Genomic DNA, 17,756 nt, shown 5'->3' with positions numbered 1-17,756 from the left:
CATTGGAGAATGCTGCTCTAGATCTTTAAAAGGTTTATGAGTGATATAACATAGTTGGCAATTTATCGGTGTCTAGTGGATTTATTAATATGGCATGTTAACTCCTTTAATTTGAAAGTTTAGAATGATTATTTTACAAAATGCTAATTCTATATTTTATACCAAATTTTAAATTTACATAAGCTGAGGCTCTTCAGAACTTACAGAAAAAGATGGGGTCCTGTAATGCTTTGCAAGGTATTTGCATGCCAGAACCTGTAAGTGGCCAGGGCTCCATTTACATTTTTTTTTTTTACATGTGAATACTTGCCTTTCAGCTATAAAAGACGTGGTAAAACTGGTGGAAATCTGTTACAATAACTTGTCCCTACTACTTAACAAGTTGAATTCACAATTCAAATAATTAAAATGATTAGTCAGACAGAGGGTTTACCCCCTGAATAGTTGAGAATGCTGTGATAGCCATTGTTGGGGTAACACTTTATGTCCTGTTGCCTCTGGTCAAACCAGATTTGCAGTTTGAAACGAACAGTTGCAAACTGGGAACCAACTTCAACCTCACCACCAACAAAACCAAGAGGGGCCATTCAGTATGATTTACTAGGACACAACCAAGAAACAAGTTTGAACGGAACATCTTTACAACATAGTGTTGCACACAACTGTTGGAATTAGTTCTTCCTAGTTGGAAACTGCCTTTTGTGGTAGCAGCTGCAATATATTGGATGGTTGGTTTTACGTACTTCTCAGTCTTCCAACATACTCTGAAATCTATTTTTGTAAACAAAGCTGCCTCTAAAACAAGCCAGAGCCCCAAGCCTGCACTTAGTAGCTTCTCAATACAACCAGGCTATAGATGAGCGGTCAATACAAAACCTGAAAGCAGGGGGCTGTGCCTTTTTGTTTTTCCTTGGACCCAAAGTGAGATTCATGGCCAAGATATGGTTAGGTAAAAGCAAAATGTTTTGATTTAACTGGTATAAAGAAGAATTGGGCTAGACAATCCTCCAATTGCAGCCAACTCAAAAAGAGTATTTGCATTTCACCATCTAGCACCCTCCCAGCTACACTTAAAATGATGTTCATGCCCATTGTGATGGTTTCTATTTGTGAACTTGATTGAATAAAACTGTTTGAATCATAAAAGTTGCATGCAAACAGCTGTAGAATCTACAAACATGGTTATTTCTTTGAAGACCCCGTTCTACAGAAGACTTAATTTTTGTAGCTGTCAGCAATACTAGATAATCAGACTCAAGCGTAGCACTGGCCAGAATTGCAAACACTGCTCGATCTATTGTTATATAGCGATCAGTGTCATGCTAGTAAAAAAAATGACCCACAGAATTTGCAGGTAGCCCCAGTAAGGCGCCTTAAACTATAAAATTGCTTGTACTTCAAGTTGCCAATACCTAAAAGATCCAAGAGCAAGGCCATTGTCAACCATCTGCTAAGCCAAAAGGGGGTGAATGAGCCTTTTCCTATAATTTCTATACAGGAGTTTCACCTGCCAAAACTCTGCATGCTGAAGCTGCTGTTGAGCAGAACACTAACATAGCCCCATTTGTAGCTTATGGCAGCATGACTGTTCTAGCCTCTCATTTTATGGAATGAATGGAGCTTGCACCCAGCAATGAGTGTGTCTGTGTTCAGGTGAAAATGGCAGATGGATTATTTGCAAAGAGGCGCACTGGAAAAGCAGACTTGCTGCCAGATGTACTCCCAGGAGTCAATTTAAATAGGCTAGAGCTATTATGGTGTTATTACTGTATTCTCTTACCATCTGAATCTGCTCTAATGTAAGATGCAGGTCTCATGGGGGGTGGGGGCAGAATTAACACATTTAGCTACAGATGGCTTTTGCCCCTGTTCATCATCTCCTGAGGCCCTTCTCTGCATGCCCCCTTCTGACTAGTGAAGGCCTTTCTGACTATAGCACCACAGCTCTAGAACACTCCCCCAGGGAGATTTAATGCCCACATTTACAGCCTTTGCTTAGTATTGAAATACCTTTTATTTTCACAGACCTTTCTAATCATTAACTGAATATGATTTTATGCTGCTGTGATGGGGCATGCACTTATATTACCCCTTAATCACATTGGTTTATCATTTTATTCTGTTTACTTTTTGTTAGTGATCCAGACAATAATGAAGAGCAGAATACCTACTACTTTACAAAAATTGTAACAAATAAAGGCCCTAAATGCTGAAACCTAACCCTACCTTTACACTCTAGGGATTTCATTACCATTCAGGCTTTTGCAGCTGAGAAACTAGTGATAGACAGCTGGTGTTCCCATAGCACCCTAGTTTCAGCACAGTCCGAAGATGCATTGTTGCTCCTTTTATTCAAGTATAACATCCTTTATCAGTCAGGAAGCCGCTCTCATGAATTCCTCTAAGGCATGTGGATAGGACTGCAGTCTCTTTTTTCAACACATTTTTACAAGCAGTAAGTGAACTTTTAAAGGAACATATACTGGGACCAAGAACTTTTCCAGTGTAGCCTCATTATAAAACATCACTGGAGAGAATGCCTATTTGTCTGGAAAACACACCAACATCAAAAAAGAATCAACTGAACAACAGTCTTGAAAATGCTTTATTGAACTGTGTGTCTTACTGTAATGTGCAGGTGTGTTTGAAAAGACTACAGCTTGAAAACTGGTTTTGAAAATCCTCAACGATTAAAAAAAATCCCTACCAGGGTTAAACTCCCAAGATAACCAGAGGGCTGGAGTAGAATTCCCCCCCCCCAAAAAAAACATTCTGTTGCAGAGACTAAAAAGAAAAAAAAAACCCAAATCTAGTACTGTATTTTATATAGAAATAATGAGTCAGAAACTAGAAGCTGTGGGTGGTTTTTTGTTTACCATTTTAGATTAGCATCCATATCCGAGTTCTATTAAAACCCCACCCTGCTGTTTGAGTCTGAAATTTTATTCTAAGATGCTTGTAATGTGGCAGAAGTGGAAGGGTACAGAGTATAGAGGGGTGAAGAGAGTGAGAGAACCAGAGAGAAACATGATTATGATCTAAGCCTAGTTTAGATTTAATCAGAAGCTGTGTGCAATTTTGTCTTTATAGTCTAACTTTACATTCCCTTCCCCACCACCCCGCCCCCAAAACCAAAACCCCTCCTGTCCCTGCCTTGGGGCTATTATGAAAGTCTATGCACAAAAACACTGTACATTTTTATACATACAGGATTAATAGTATAGGCATGTAGGTGGCATGATTCAATTAAAAGGCTTTTTTACTGTTTATGCCAGAAAAAAATCAAGAAGAAATAATAAATAAAAAGGTGCTAGAGTTAGCATTAAGAATGCAGTTGTAATATTGACAAAAGGTTGGGAAGTCACCTCCTCAAGCTCTCCTGATACTGACAAGTCTCTGCAAACTAGGAAGCAAATACATAAATAACTCAAAAACATATGATTGAGACTGTGAAGCTTTTAAAACTAAGACAACATAATCCAGGTTAACTTTTGTTTTCTTTTAAGACAATGAATAAATGAATCATCTACACCTGAATAAAACATGTTTTAACAGTTTGAATTTTTTTTTTAACAACCACAAAAAGAAAAAAACTTTAAACAAAGTTGAACAAGTATTTTGATTATAGGGCACACAAAAGCCCCCCTTTGCCAAAAAGTTTTGGCAGTGGCCTTACTTTTGTGTCTCCTAGAGATGCATAAAAAGCAGGCTGAAATTCCATATGGATGTGTGATGGTTAAAGAGAGCAACATAAGGGTCACACTGAACAAAACGCCACACCCTGGAAATGACAAGCCGTCCCACTGCAGAGCTTGCATGATGTGCCAACAGCACAATCAAAAAGGTGGTTCAGACATACATTATTCAAAAGCTACTTGATGGCCACACACTGCTAAGTGAGCACTAACTTCTTTGTCTTATAACCTTTGAATAATGGGAAAGCTTTTTTATTTGGGGGGAAGGGGAGGGAGTTGTTTATAGTTTTACTCCTTGTATTTAAATTTTTTTAAATGACAAGGTCACTAAAACTCATGCACGCTGCAAAAAACCTCATGCAGTAAAGGTAAACCATCCAAGCAGTTTTTATTCATTAATATTCATAAATACACACAGCAGCTTCATTAGATTTCATTTTTTTTCCTCTTCAGTTTGAATGTGGAGTATTAGGAGAGCCTTTTGCATGTCAAAAGTACAGGGCACAGAGGATTCTCCTCTGCACTGAAACCTACAGTTACCTGCTAGAAGTAAAAATTATTTTTAAGTGGAAATGATTATCATATATATCTTTTTCTCTCTTCCTTTGAATGTACACAATGTAACAAGAGTGACAGACCTGAAATTACAATCACCAAAACAAACCCAAGATAGTTGTTGTCCACTTTCATTGGCAAATACAGCACAGAGGACATTGTCTGCGAAGTGGGATGTCATCAAAGAGGAGGTGGAGGAGGCTCGTTTCCTTTATTACTCTCTTTTAAATTTAGATTTTCTAAAGCAACATCTAAAGGCATAATATCTACACAGCCCATAGCACCAAAATCGGCAACCTCCCCACGCTCATCCTCATCAGAGGAGGAGCTTTCTTCCCGCATCAAAGTGGACAGTAGAAGCTCTTGAACAAATAGGCTGCGGTCGGCCCGCTCACTCTCCATTGACTGACGCTCTACTTCAGACATCTTGGGATCGTTCAACCTACACAAAAGGGAGAGATGGAAGAGGATACAGCTGAAAATTCTAAGGATTGATGGCACCATTTACACCAAATGCATTCTTCTGCAGGACTAATATTTTTTAACCATACGTAAGGCCCTGTGGATGTCAGGATTTCATCATGAGTCTTTAAAATTTGGCTTCAGAGAAGTTTTCCCACTTGCTCACCAGCATCTGCTGCCAGTGAGAAGACGGGGGAAGGTACCAGAACGCATCTTGTCTATCCCCAGCCCCAAGGTGCATGATTTCTACAATGGAAATGGAGCAGCGGTAGCTGAAAATCATTCCCTCTTTATATCCAACACCCAGAGCCCCTAACTACTGTTCCTGTAGGATCTCTATTGCTGCTTCCATGCTAACCATCAATTCCCTTCAGATCACTGCTACAAAATTCTCAATTTATCACATGGTAATACAGCTCAAGCAAATTTGTATATCAATAAGGAGGGATCACAGCCCAGCAGATGAGGCTGAGAACATGCTATGCAAGTAGAGAGCGACCAGTTTAATCCCAGACATCTCCCTGTTAAAGGACCTCAATGGAGAAGGCTAAGCTTAATCTCTCCCTGACCCATGGGAGAGCTGCTGTCACTACTGAGCTAAATTAAACCTACTGGCTTAACTCAGTATAAAATAGCTTATCCTTCATTCATCCAGGATATTCCAGTGAAGAACTTTGGCATTAGGGTCTTAAAGCATGTGTTTTGTTGGACATGTGTGTACATAGGGATGTATATGCAGAAGAGTCCTATTCTTAGGGCAGTATCCAATTGGGTACTTCCGCCCCCACCTACTGTGCCCCACAACTTCTGTTGCACAAACAGGACCCACCACATGCACAATATGGATGTGATGCTTCCCTGAGGAATCCCGGAAACAAAGAGAAACGCTCATTTCTGAATTGGGACAGGTCAGCGGAGCTCCCTATGTGAGCTCCACCAACCTGCCCCATTCCGGAAACAAGCACTTTTCACTTGTTTCCGGTTGCCCTCAGAAGTGCTAAATCTTGGTTCCACAAGCAGTGGGCACTGCTTGCCGGCAGGAATCAGCAGGGGTGTAAGTGCCCCACAGGAGACAGGCCTTAAGGTTGGAAACGAAGTTGCCGCAAGACCCTGCTACTTTGAAATTTAAAGACATTTATTATTCCATATGCTTTCACTGGCCCAGGTAATTAACCCACGATTTGCTGAGCAGGAGCGAGCGAGCTGCCCTGGCGCACTCTTCACCGCCATTTTCATTTTACAACCTACGATCACCCAGTCGGTTGCTCTCATGTTGTCCTACCTGGACACGCTAGGTTGCTTAGGGATTAAACAACCCAGAGTTAACTCAAGAAAAAATTGTACGTTAATTCCGGGTGTTTAAGCCCTAAATAATCCAAAGTGTCCAGGTGCAGATGTCACAGGAGCAGCCTACCATTGGGGCAATCACAGGTTGGGAAATGAAGGTGGAAATGAGCTCTCTTTTGCTTGCTCCAACTCTTGCCCAGCAAATTGTGCGAACAAGCCCACAGACTAGAATTCGTTTCAACGCACATGCACAACCCCCCTGCCCCAAAGTGGAAGGTAATACTTCAGGGGTGGGGGAGAAAGAGGAGGAAGATATCATCCCGTTCTACTAGTTATGATTTCAGTGGAGGGATGTTTGCTGTTAAAGACAGCCAAAGTTTCTGAAATTCACAAAGTCCAGAGGGGTTTCAGTAAAAGCAGGAAAGAATCTTTTGGTACCTTAAAAAGCAACAAATGTGTAAGAATTCATGACAATATCAAGACACACACACACACACACACTGGAAACAGTGGGGTCAAAGGGCAAAGAAATGCAAGAAAGTATAGAGTCTGACAATTAAAGCTGACCTGAACGTTGTTACTGTTCAACAAAAACAATTTAAAAGGAGCCATCAGTGTAAACAGTCATAAATCATTCTGTTATCAATCATTCTACGTCTGGTAAGTTAATCACCGACTATAGTATGACAAGAAACGATTGTCAAGCCAAAAATACTCAATAAGCTCTAATTCAGAACTCTTTTGTTGAAGAATAGCAACTTCCAAGTCAACTTTTATTGTTACAAACTACTTTTTGCATGTCATTGCAATTTGATCCCACTGCTTACAGTGTGTGCATGTGCATGCGCGCGTTGACATGGATTCTGATCTATGAAATCTTATAAATGTGTTGCTCTTTAAGGTGCCACAAGATTCTTTCCTGTTCTTACTGAAACCCCTCTGCAAGTTGTGAATTTCAGAAACTTATGCTATCATTAAGACTAGCTTTCCCTCTGCTGAAATAACGCATTAAAAACTGGTAGAGCAAAATAATTCTCTCTCTCTGAAGTATTACTTTCCATGACTCCTGGGTTGCTCCTTTGGATTTGTTTACATCCTGAATACAACCTATTGAATTTGCACTGCTAAGTAACAAATCCTCTTTTTCATTCTGAAGCCTTGTAAACAGCACAATTTCGAGCAAAACCCATGTAATTATTTATGAAAGATTTCATCTGTATTGCAAATACTAAGGCTGGTGGTGACAAAATAATTCAGTATACATATCATACTGCTGGGATTAGGTATATTTTCAGATTGGTTAGATCCAAAGATACTCAGATGTCCTTCTTTGATTACAAGATCTTTTTATGAAGGAATCAGAACCTACTGGGTGCTTGGAACAAGATCCCCTCTTCTCCGAGTGATTTCAAGTAAGACCTTATCATTATCTTAACATGAAACTTAGGGAAGGAAGCTTGAGGGAGAGGAATACTTGAGAGAAAGAGCTTTTTTTGTAAAACAGATGAAGTTGAAGGCTTTGACTTCAAAGATTTCTAAGAGTCATGATCAGGCTTATAGAAATAAGTGGGAAAGTAACTCAGGAAGAATTATCTCCAAAAATATATGGCAAAATATACTTGCATGGCCCTCTATGGCCACGTTCAGACAACTGCAGCAAGGGAAGGAACCGTTGTGGCTGCTCACCTCACCCCCGCGTATCCACCATTTGCATTATTCCCCACGCTGCAGTGTGGGTTGGCATCTCGTCCAAACCCAGCAGGGGAGGGGGGGCTTCAGACCTACCCTACAACCTCTACTGCATGTTGTGGGCTGTAGGGTGGGTACCACCTCCCACCTGCCGGGTTCAGATGACATGCCAACCCGCACTGTAGTGCGGGGAATAATGCAAATGGCTGTCGGGCACGTGAGATGCGCAGGGGCGGGGGAGCAGCCATAATGGTTGTTTCCCACACTGCGATTGTCCAAACCTAGACTATATATAATGGATGGGCAACTCCAGATGTTTTGATCTACAAAGCCAGCATAGCCAACGGTGCGTAATGATGGGGGTTGCAGGCCAACAACATCTGGGTGGCCAAAAGCTGCCCACCCTCGCTATATATGATGCCTTGACCCCCTGAGGTTACCCAAGATTTATAATGTACAAATGCAAGCTGCTGCAGAACTTGTGCAGATGGTAACCTCCACTATCTTATGTGGTGGACCTGCTCTGCTGTTAAGAAATTCTGGCTACAGATAATTGTTACAGTAGAATAGATTTTGTTAGTTTCATTTCCATATGATTCGCTGTTTTTTTCCTTTAGGCCGTCTGAACTATTTAAAGAAGTTAACAAATAATGTATATTGTGGCTGCTAAATTTACCATAGCTTGACATTGACAAGGATCATTGGCCATTTCAGTAAGTGAATGCCTTAGGAAGGTGGCAGAAGTGCTAACATTTTTAAAACGATACAGTAGATAAAACATAATCAGTTTACATGAAGGGCCATTTTTAAAAAATTAGTCATCTTCTGTTAGACACTTTTTAATCCACTATTATACTCTTGTAAATATTTCTATTTTACAACTGATGAATATTTTGCATTTGACCCCCAAAGACCAGCCTATTGTAGCTTAAAGCTCTTAATTCCCAGTCACTAAGCCTTAGGAGAAGCATTTTGACCTTTTGGAATAGGGAGAAAACTGCACAAAAGCCAGGAAACCACCAATCGGTGGTCAGGGGAAAGGGTATGTGGCCATCTGTGGAACCCTGAAGGGCCAGACTGGGACCCCAAGCAGGCTGGATTTGGCCCCAGGTCTGAGATTCTGCATCTCTGATGTATACAATCCCGAGTGCCTTGGGCTGTCCCTGTCTAGGGTGAATGTATGGTGTATCTCCTTCAGATATAGAAAGATATTTTCTTAGATTTACTATTACTACACATTGTGGGTGCCACCAGTTACGAAGATATCAGAACATAATGGCATAGAATATGATACTTTTACAGAAGCAGCTCAACCACATAATTTACTAATTGAAGATGTCAACGATGTTTACAGATAAATAAATAAATAACAGTAAAATTGACATTTAGTACTTGAATCAGCACTCTGAATTCTTTATGTGCACTTCCGTTATGAAATCGTTCACTGCATGATATATATTAAAATGTGCAGCAATTTCTTTAGCAATCAGTATCTTGAGTTCCACTCGGCCAATTTACATGATTTCTCTTTTTTCTCCAATTAATGCATTTACCACACAGATTCAGCGAAAAATATAAAAAATCACTTTGGGGGCTAATTTCATCAAAATAATTGGAAAATATTTTTTTCTAATATGTATAATTCCAAAACTGTGGGTCATAGAGAGTTCCAGGGTTTTCTTATTTTGAAAAAGCCAACTTTCTCACTTACTGTACCAGTCTATCTCTTAACAGTTTTAATACAAATTTAATAAATTGTGAAATCCCAAGATCGGATAAAACAGCTGATTAACAAAGTTACTAAATCATAAATTACATACATGTGGTTGCAAAATTTTTCGCAACAGGTACAGCTAGTGTCTGTCTGTCAGGATCTTGGAATTCTTGAGTGAACCCAAGTTAAAGAGCAACTATACACAACTGACAGGCCTCAGAGCCTATTAGTACTTTTGAAAACAGGATTATATTAAATGGCCTACAGATTGCTCAGTGATCTGGGGAATTTTCCTAAAATGCAACTCTAAATGCAATAAAATGTGTATTCAGCCTCTAGTCTTGGATTACAGTTTGAGTCACTTTTAAACTCTCTGTTCCCTTTCCACCCTTTGGAACATAACCCAATACTCTCTCTCTCTAGTAGATACAAATAGTAACAGAAAAAGCAGGGTCTCGACACGCTTAGCTAGATTGCCACTGCTTAAGTAGGTGGAAGAAAAGCAGATTGTGGGCAGAAAAAGGATGCCATCAGAAGACTGTTGTGTATGCCGAGAGTGAAGCAGAACCAAGAACAGTGATTGTGACCAACCCTCTAGAATGAGTTACCTTGTAAGGAGGAACTGAGAGTTCTGGATAGCCTGCTGACTGTTTTCTGTGTTAGATGTGTTGGTTGTTGCTGTAGATTGTGTAATCGTGGTGGTGACGCTGCTAGTGTTGGTGCGCCTTGTCGCATTGCGTGCAGTCTCCAATTGTTGCCGTGCTGCCTGTGCATGTTGTCGTTCTAACTGCAATTGCATCTGCAGCTGCTGTAACTGCGACGCAGAAGGGCCAGAGGAATTGAGCTGTCCCCCTGCAGAACGCCTCACACCAGACAACTGAGACAAAAGCTCTGCCAACATAAAAAAAAGAATCAAGAATTATCAAAATCTACTATAGCAACACTGAGCCCTCTGCCGGTACCAGTAAATTCCTTCCAGAATTCTGTACCGTTACCTTCTGATTTTACTACCATCCACGTAAAATAGACATAGGTGCATCCCCTGCCCCGAAGTCTCTGGCCCTCATGATAATTCAACCTAACACACATTGCTAGTGCTATGAAAACTCAATATTGAATTAAGAAAAAAAAAAGCATGAGACTTTTGAATTTTATTATCTTTCAAGCTGGCAATTCCCTAAAACGTTCTCAATCAGCCCAAATCATTCAACACGGCTACAACTGCTTAAACGTATGAACATACATGTATATATATTCAAGCTGAAATCCACTGTGGTGTAGTATTGTAGAGGGAACCGAGATGCAGGTGAATTTAAACTGCAGACACTCCTGCTTTTATTAAAACAGAGTCCATCGAACTGAATTCAAAACATACAATGACCCAGAACAACAAAAGAATACAATACACAGAAGTTCTTAAATCTTACCAGCGATAGGATCCATGGCTTCCCTATTGCTTGGAGAATACGAACTCTGCGAAGATGAAAATCCACCAGTGGAACTGCTAGTAAAGTGCATGTTTGAGCGACGTGCGCGAGGGCCACCCAAACCCCGGCCTGGGTGAAACATTCTACGTACATGCCGAACACCGCTGGATTCATCGTAATCAACAAGTTAAGGAAAAAGTGTCAACGTGCAGGGTTACCAGGCTGCAAACAGGAAAAACTAGAAGAATGGGCTTGTAAGGATCAGCAAGAAAAACTTATTCAATTTTATTTCCTGGCTTCATTTTTTATTTAAAGCTATACAACTAGAGAGAATTCTACGGCTTAAGCTAAACATACATAACATACAACCAGGAGGCAAAACACAGCCTTCACCTGTAAGTTTGTGGTACATCAGAGTTTTCCTTCATCTGCTTTGTGTGCGTGTGGTCCGATGACTTAACAAATAGCCACATGAAGCAGCCCACGGAATATCTGGACACTGCTTACAGTATTGCTAGCACCACGTACAAGTTGAGGTTTGGGGTGCACTGCTCTGCTTCAGCTGGAGTTGTGTTCTTATGAATACCCTGCAGTGTGGTTCACCTACAGCTCCTTTAATAACTAAGGGTCATTAAACGACCCTAGCAATGGTCAGAGCTGGGCATTTCTATCTCAAGATCCTTTTAGCCCCCCCACCCCCCATTACACTGTATGAACTTAAATCATATTGTAATATAACTTAACCCACATTCAGATTATACCTTGCCCAATACAGACAGCAGGGCAGTATATGCATTTAATATAATACACAATCTGGATAACTACAAGCGAACTGAACTACAAGCTACAGGAATTTATTTTCTGAATGTTTCCCTATGAGCAGTATTCCAGATAGGTGAGGAGCTTAAGTGTTTAGTCAGGCAACAGACGTCCAAGCCTTTCTTTAAAAGAAAGGAAAAAACATTTTTACCACTTTATGCTAGCCATTATTAGTGCAATTAATATGAAGTGTTTCAATACAGCTTTCTTTGTCATATCTAGCGATTCAACCCAAACTCACTAGGACAGTGCTAAAACATTAACAGAACCACCTGTTTTGGAATCAAGATAGGTAGTTATTAATACCTATCTAGTAGTTTCCTCTTGGCTTAAGAAAGGATATTAAATCTCTAGGAGCTCTATGTTCCAGTGTAAGATGAGCTGCGAAGTCATCTGTAACATGATTGGGGTCTCCTCCAGGTAATGCTGCACATATTGGACAAATCTGAAGTGATAAAAGTTAGAAGCAAGGGTCTTCAACAGCAAAAGGCGACTAACAGCAGTCATCACATTAGAGAACACAAACTAATATCTGACAAGTCTGACTGGGAAAGTAACAGCCCTCCTTCAGCTCCATCCTCCAGTTCATAAGGATGATCAAGGTCGGCCTTGCAAATACTCAGGAGGTGGGCAATCTGCCAGCCCTGATTAATTCACCTCAATCTTCGCCGCCTCCCTACTTCCGAAACACAGAAAAGGAGCTGCTATAGCATGCAGTCCCCCCTCCTCGCCTCTGCCTTTTATGCTCCTAAGCAAGGAAAAAGAGGAGCCACTATCATCAGCGTTCCGCTGGTTCTTCACACCACAGCTCGAACAGCAGCTGTTTTTTTTCTGACTCCCAGGCACAGCGCTAAAGGTTTTAAGCCTGGGAGGATAAAAGAACTTCAGACTGCAGGAAGCTTCCATAGCACTGCTGTAGAGTCTGGGTCTGGGCTAGTATATTCTTCCAGTGAGAGAGCACATCCACAAGAGAGGAAGCAGTTAGTCTGTTCCAACAGTTTGCCCAGGCAAGCACGGTGAGGCTGGCTAGACCAACCCTCTGCCCATCATTTCCAAACAGAGCTACTTTCTGCTCTTCTTTCAATCTCCAAACTCTACTATGAAGACTGGGGTTTGTATCCAATTGTGTCTACCAGCAGAACAGGCACCACTAGCGGAACAGGTCCCTCTCCCTCCTAACATGCCCCCCCCCCAATATGTTCGGGGAGGTGTTCAAGGACCTCTGGAGCTAATTTGGAGGTAGCATGAAGAAGGGGAAGTCCTGTTGTGCAAGCAGACAACATTGGATGGAACCTATGAAGAGAAAGAGAGGATCAGTCCAGGAAGTCGGGGCACACTGCAGCAAAAACAAGAATCTTTAGGGTGCCACAAACTTCTCATGTCCCATATACTTAACTGTGAGATTTTATTAGTGGCTTGCTTGTTTTGGATGTCTGCATTTTATTACAGAGTTTTTATACCGTGTTAGGTCTCAATATTAAAGGGACACAGGAGTGCCCCTTTAGTTACAGCGAGTCGCAAAAAAAAAGGTTCTGCCATTATAAGCCTCGAAATTCCACGGCTTATAGAAATGTGAACTGTAGAATAACTTGAAAGGCGGCATCCATAATCTACCTCATGAGTTCTAGAACCATGCAAAATTTCAAACCATTCTGATACAAATTGCCACAGATACAAGTTTAAAAGTGCTGAAAATTGATACATTCGTACTTTTTATTCAAGCTGCAGTGCAATCTGTCATCTATTTCTTTCAAATTCTGGGGAAAACTACTGATGTACTTTATTCAGAGTTGCTGAAGTGGTGTGCCTTTCCTTGGTTTGGTGACATTCTGAGCAGAAGTTTAAAATGATCAAGGTTTTTCTGCCCCATGAAAACCTGCAGCAGTAACTGCTGGCAAAGTTAAGTCAGGCATGCTCAGTTCCACTCTGAAGTGGAATGCTGCCAGTACACTCCAGTGTTCTGAATTCCACTGTTCCAGTCAGCATTCTGACAATGGGGGAGGGGTAGCAAGGAACTGTCAACTGAGATAAGAGTGAGATAATTTTGAAGCCTGAGGGAATCACTCTCACTGATGGAGAGGGAGGAAAAGGAAACAGCTATGCTGGAATCCTGTGCAGGCTTACTCAGAATTAGGCTATTTTGAACACAGACACATATCTATTCATTTGTACCCATCTACTCAGTTAATGACTTGTTTGGGTTTTGTTTTTTAGTGTTTTGTTTTGCAGAACATAATACGTAACGTATTTTATTTTTAAAAACCAGGGAATTTCAATGATCAGAAAGCCTGCTGTTTTAAGACCAGAGTTACTGTTATCTCATGTAGGCTCAAGCTCCAGAAAGCCAGGAAACTGGAAGGTTAGGCGGATGCCTTTACAAACATGTCCTGTGATGATGTTGTGCAATGTCACAAATTGTGCTTGCCTACAAGCAACAGGCATGGGTCAAATCACAGGGGGATTCCTCTAAGCAATACAGTAGGGTTTAGTTGCTTTGTAAAGCAATACAGGGCCAGGACAATGTGGGATATCTTTGCTAGTCCCAGGCGCTCCATCCTCTGGGACTGAAAGACCCAGGAAAAGTATAGGTGCATGGAGGGTAAGTTGTAAGCATGCACAATTCGTGACATCGCACAACATGGGGCATTTCTGTTAAGGCATCATCCTAAGCTTCCAATTTTGTGGAGTTTTGGAGCTTGAGCCAACATGAGATAACCTTTAGTCTTAAACCAGCATGTTTTCGGATAATTGAATATATGTGTGTGCGCGCATGCGCATACACATACGCGTACACACATATAGAGATACATACATGCATACATTCCCTCTCTCCTTCTCTCTAGGTGTGACTTTGGTGTTTGACATCTAATGAGCTCCCTGCACTTCAAAGTTTACCACTACACCAATGTACATGATCTTCCTATGTCCTGTTCCAAGGCTTGGTTTGACAAAACCTATCTCAGTCTCTTATGCCCAATAATCATTTAGTAAATTTTATTTCATTATTAAATACACTGATAACCCACCTTTCTTCAACAGAGCTCAAGGGAACATACATAGGGTTCCCAAGAGATTTCCCATCCAGGCACTGACTTGACTCGGACCTGCAAAGCTTCAGCAAGGTATCTGCCCTGTGTGCCTTTCAATAATAGCTCTGGTTTGGTATGTAAAAAAATTGCAGGTAGGGAAAAACTAGCTAGATTTGACACATTCCTCTTTGCTCCACACAGCTGAGTTCCTTGTTCAGTGACCTCTCTGGAATTTGACTGGGCTGCATAAACTCTACAGGGGAATGAACGCTGTATGAAAGAAAGAAGCCTGAAGACTAGATTTAGTGTTGCAGTTGTTCTGACCCAGAGAGTGAGCAAATTTCTAGAAAGGGCTAATTATATTTCCAAAGTTGCAGGTATCTAACTGAACAGGTAATGTCCGGGGAAGGGAGTCTAGTGTGAGAAAACACACTCATAACAAGAAGGATTTCAAATTGTTTTTTTAAAAAATAGGTGTCACTTAAAAAACAACTTGTTTTAAAATGATATCTGAATGTAAAGCCATTTGTGGAGAAGTCACATGTCACCCTGAGTGCCATGGAGGAAATGGTGGCATGTAACAAAGCAGTAACAATAATCCAAATGTATTAATGTCTACACTTACAATCTCTTAAAACCTTAACACATGACACCATCAAACACACTGAGTTAAATATGATTATTTAGACTAGCCTTATAACATCGCCCTCAAAAGTTACTAGCCTGAAAAATGTTTGACTTTCCTGCACTTCACTCATAAGAGGGCTTAGGAGGCACTCTACCCCTCCTTTGCCAGCCCCTCTTGTGAGTAAAAAGCAGACTAGTAAAACATTTTGCAGGTGAGAAACAAGCACTCCCTTCCTCCTCCACCAGCCCGATTAGTTTATATACAGAGTGCGCAGGCAGAGGCTTTGCTGCCTGTGCACCCAGCACAGGAATGCAACCAGCAGTGCAGGGGTGAAACGATCCATGCCTCCTCTACTAGCCCTCTTGTTTTCTGTGCTAGCTTTGCCTCCTGCATAGAAGTTCAATGGGCTGGTGGCGAAGGCACAGTTCTCTCTATCCTTTCTCCACCAGCCACTGTGTTTGCTCCTTCCTGCATGTCTAGCATAGAAAATCAAGTTGGCTGGTGGTGGAGACACAGATCACTCTGTCCCTTTGCCACCAGGGTGCCATGATTCTATGCTAGAGGTGCAGGAGGCTCACCTGCTGTACGCCTAGCATAGTAACATCGCACGGTGGTGGGAGAAGGAAGGAGTGCTCATATCCTATCCTTCACCATCAGCACTTGCACTGTTCCCTGTGACTTCTTGCAACATTTTGTCTTTCAAGAATGGGAAAAAACATGCACATAGTTCCTATCTGACTGTGCAGAACATGCACTGATTCATACAGAATTTGGCTTTCCAATAATTCAGTTGTCCATTTATGCAAAGGCTATCATGTACTCCTAAACTCAAAGATCTCTGTAAACGATGCCATACAGTGTGTGTTTGGGAAACCAGTGCACATAAGACTTCAGAGGTTTCACCCATCACACCACCAATTCATGCATCAAAATTTGACAAATGCAACTTGACATCAATACAACTTTTAATAAACCCATATGCCAGTTCTGATTTTGCTATGCAGCAATCTAACAACCTTGTCCCTTCCCATGTTCTTCTTTGCTGTTCTCTGAAGTGCCTTTGTCAAAACAGAGTGGATTTAGAACTCATTCAGGAACAATGCCTTGGATACCCTTGCCTAAGTAGAACACTACTACTGATCACAACCACTAGTACTAATATAATAACCTGGGTTTGTATAGTATTCCATCTATATGAAACATTACTGCCACCCAGTGGAGTCAATCAGAACTATGTTATAGTTCTGATCAGTAATACTGTAAACCTTAATTGGTAGATTAGTCAATTAAAGGTTTAGTTGACTAAATCAGGAGGAACAAATTTTAACTTGTGAGGCTCTAACCTAACAGCACATATGTTATTGTTTTAACGCTATTTGGTTTGATGCCATTTTATTAGAATTTTACACACACACACACGCACGCACATCTACATATACAAAGTAATCAAATAATTCCACACCAAATTTGTTTTTAAAGAACAAGCTTTCAGAAAAGTTATACTAACGATAACATACATTCCAAGAAAGAAAGCACGACAACTCTGTCAAGGATTCATTATAAAAGACCAGCTCCCCAGCTCAAACTAGTCTGGCTGTGTACTAGACATATTTAGCTGGTTCAAAATATAGCCTCTATTTAGAGACTATATTTTCTAGTCTGGCTGCTAACATATTTACAGTTAAAATTCCCTAAGCTTTGTCCTTATAGATAGGCTATGTAAGTCTAAGAGGACTACCAGAGGGTCCACAGCAAGCTGGTTAACTTCCTAATCGTGTTAATTGAGCCTAAATAACGCATGAAAATGCCTCTACTATAAATAGAAAGGTGTGCTTGGTAATTTTCCACTTTCATGTAATTTGAATTTGATAGCAGTGTAGACACTGCTTCCAATCGGCTCAACAACACTTACATCTCACACTAGGTACTAGAAGCAATTTAGGATTAAGTCCAGGGTCTTCTTCCATCTGGTCAATTCCATGACACAGATGTTTAGGATATCTAGAAATTGTATGTCTGCCATAACCAGAACTTGCGTTTATCCAGTCTACGTGAGGATAATTGAAGTTACCCATTACAACAACCTTTTCTTCTTTAAATGCCTCCCTGATCTCATTCCCCATCTAAAGATCATCCTGAGCGTTTTGGTTGGGGAGGGAGGATGTGACAGGATGTCCCCAGTACTAAACTACTTGTCACCCACAATTCTTAAGTGGAGGAGTCTTCCCCTTTTGAAGTTCCTAGTTTGTCTGATACTACACCTAGGGTCCCCGACAGATACCTCCCTTGGCACCCAGAGAAACCCTCTGCCCTCCTGATTTTATTTTTAAAATTTCAACTGGGAGTTTACATGCTGCAAAGTGAAGCACCAGCCTCTAGTGCAGGGGAGGGCAACCACTTTTGGTCTGGGGGCCAAATTACCACCCCCAGACCAAGCTGGTGGGCCTGACA

General features: G+C 41.1%; 1 protein-coding gene across 3 annotated transcripts in view; it reads right to left on the bottom strand.

Annotated features, from left to right (window-relative positions):
• Window positions 1-4,066: 4,066 nt before the first annotated feature.
• Window positions 4,067-17,756, bottom strand: part of KCMF1 (potassium channel modulatory factor 1) — a 79,004-nt gene continuing 65,314 nt past the window's right edge. For all 3 annotated transcript variants that reach the window (XM_084834806.1, XM_084834807.1, XM_084834805.1), the window contains 4 exons: window positions 11,992-12,093; window positions 10,830-11,004; window positions 10,011-10,293; window positions 4,067-4,692 (listed from right to left, as the gene is read on the bottom strand). In XM_084834806.1, the coding sequence (XP_084690932.1) occupies window positions 4,431-4,692; window positions 10,011-10,293; window positions 10,830-11,004; window positions 11,992-12,093 (822 nt within the window). In that variant the 3' untranslated portion in view covers window positions 4,067-4,430. The remainder of the gene's footprint in view (window positions 4,693-10,010; window positions 10,294-10,829; window positions 11,005-11,991; window positions 12,094-17,756) is intronic.

Source organism: Heloderma suspectum, chromosome 2 (assembly GCF_057233095.1).
Source record: "Heloderma suspectum isolate Gila_16-S chromosome 2, 16-S_ref, whole genome shotgun sequence".
Lineage (NCBI taxonomy): Eukaryota > Metazoa > Chordata > Lepidosauria > Squamata > Helodermatidae > Heloderma > Heloderma suspectum.
Note: the sequence above shows the minus strand (reverse complement) of the source record. Positions and strands in the feature narration are given on the sequence as shown.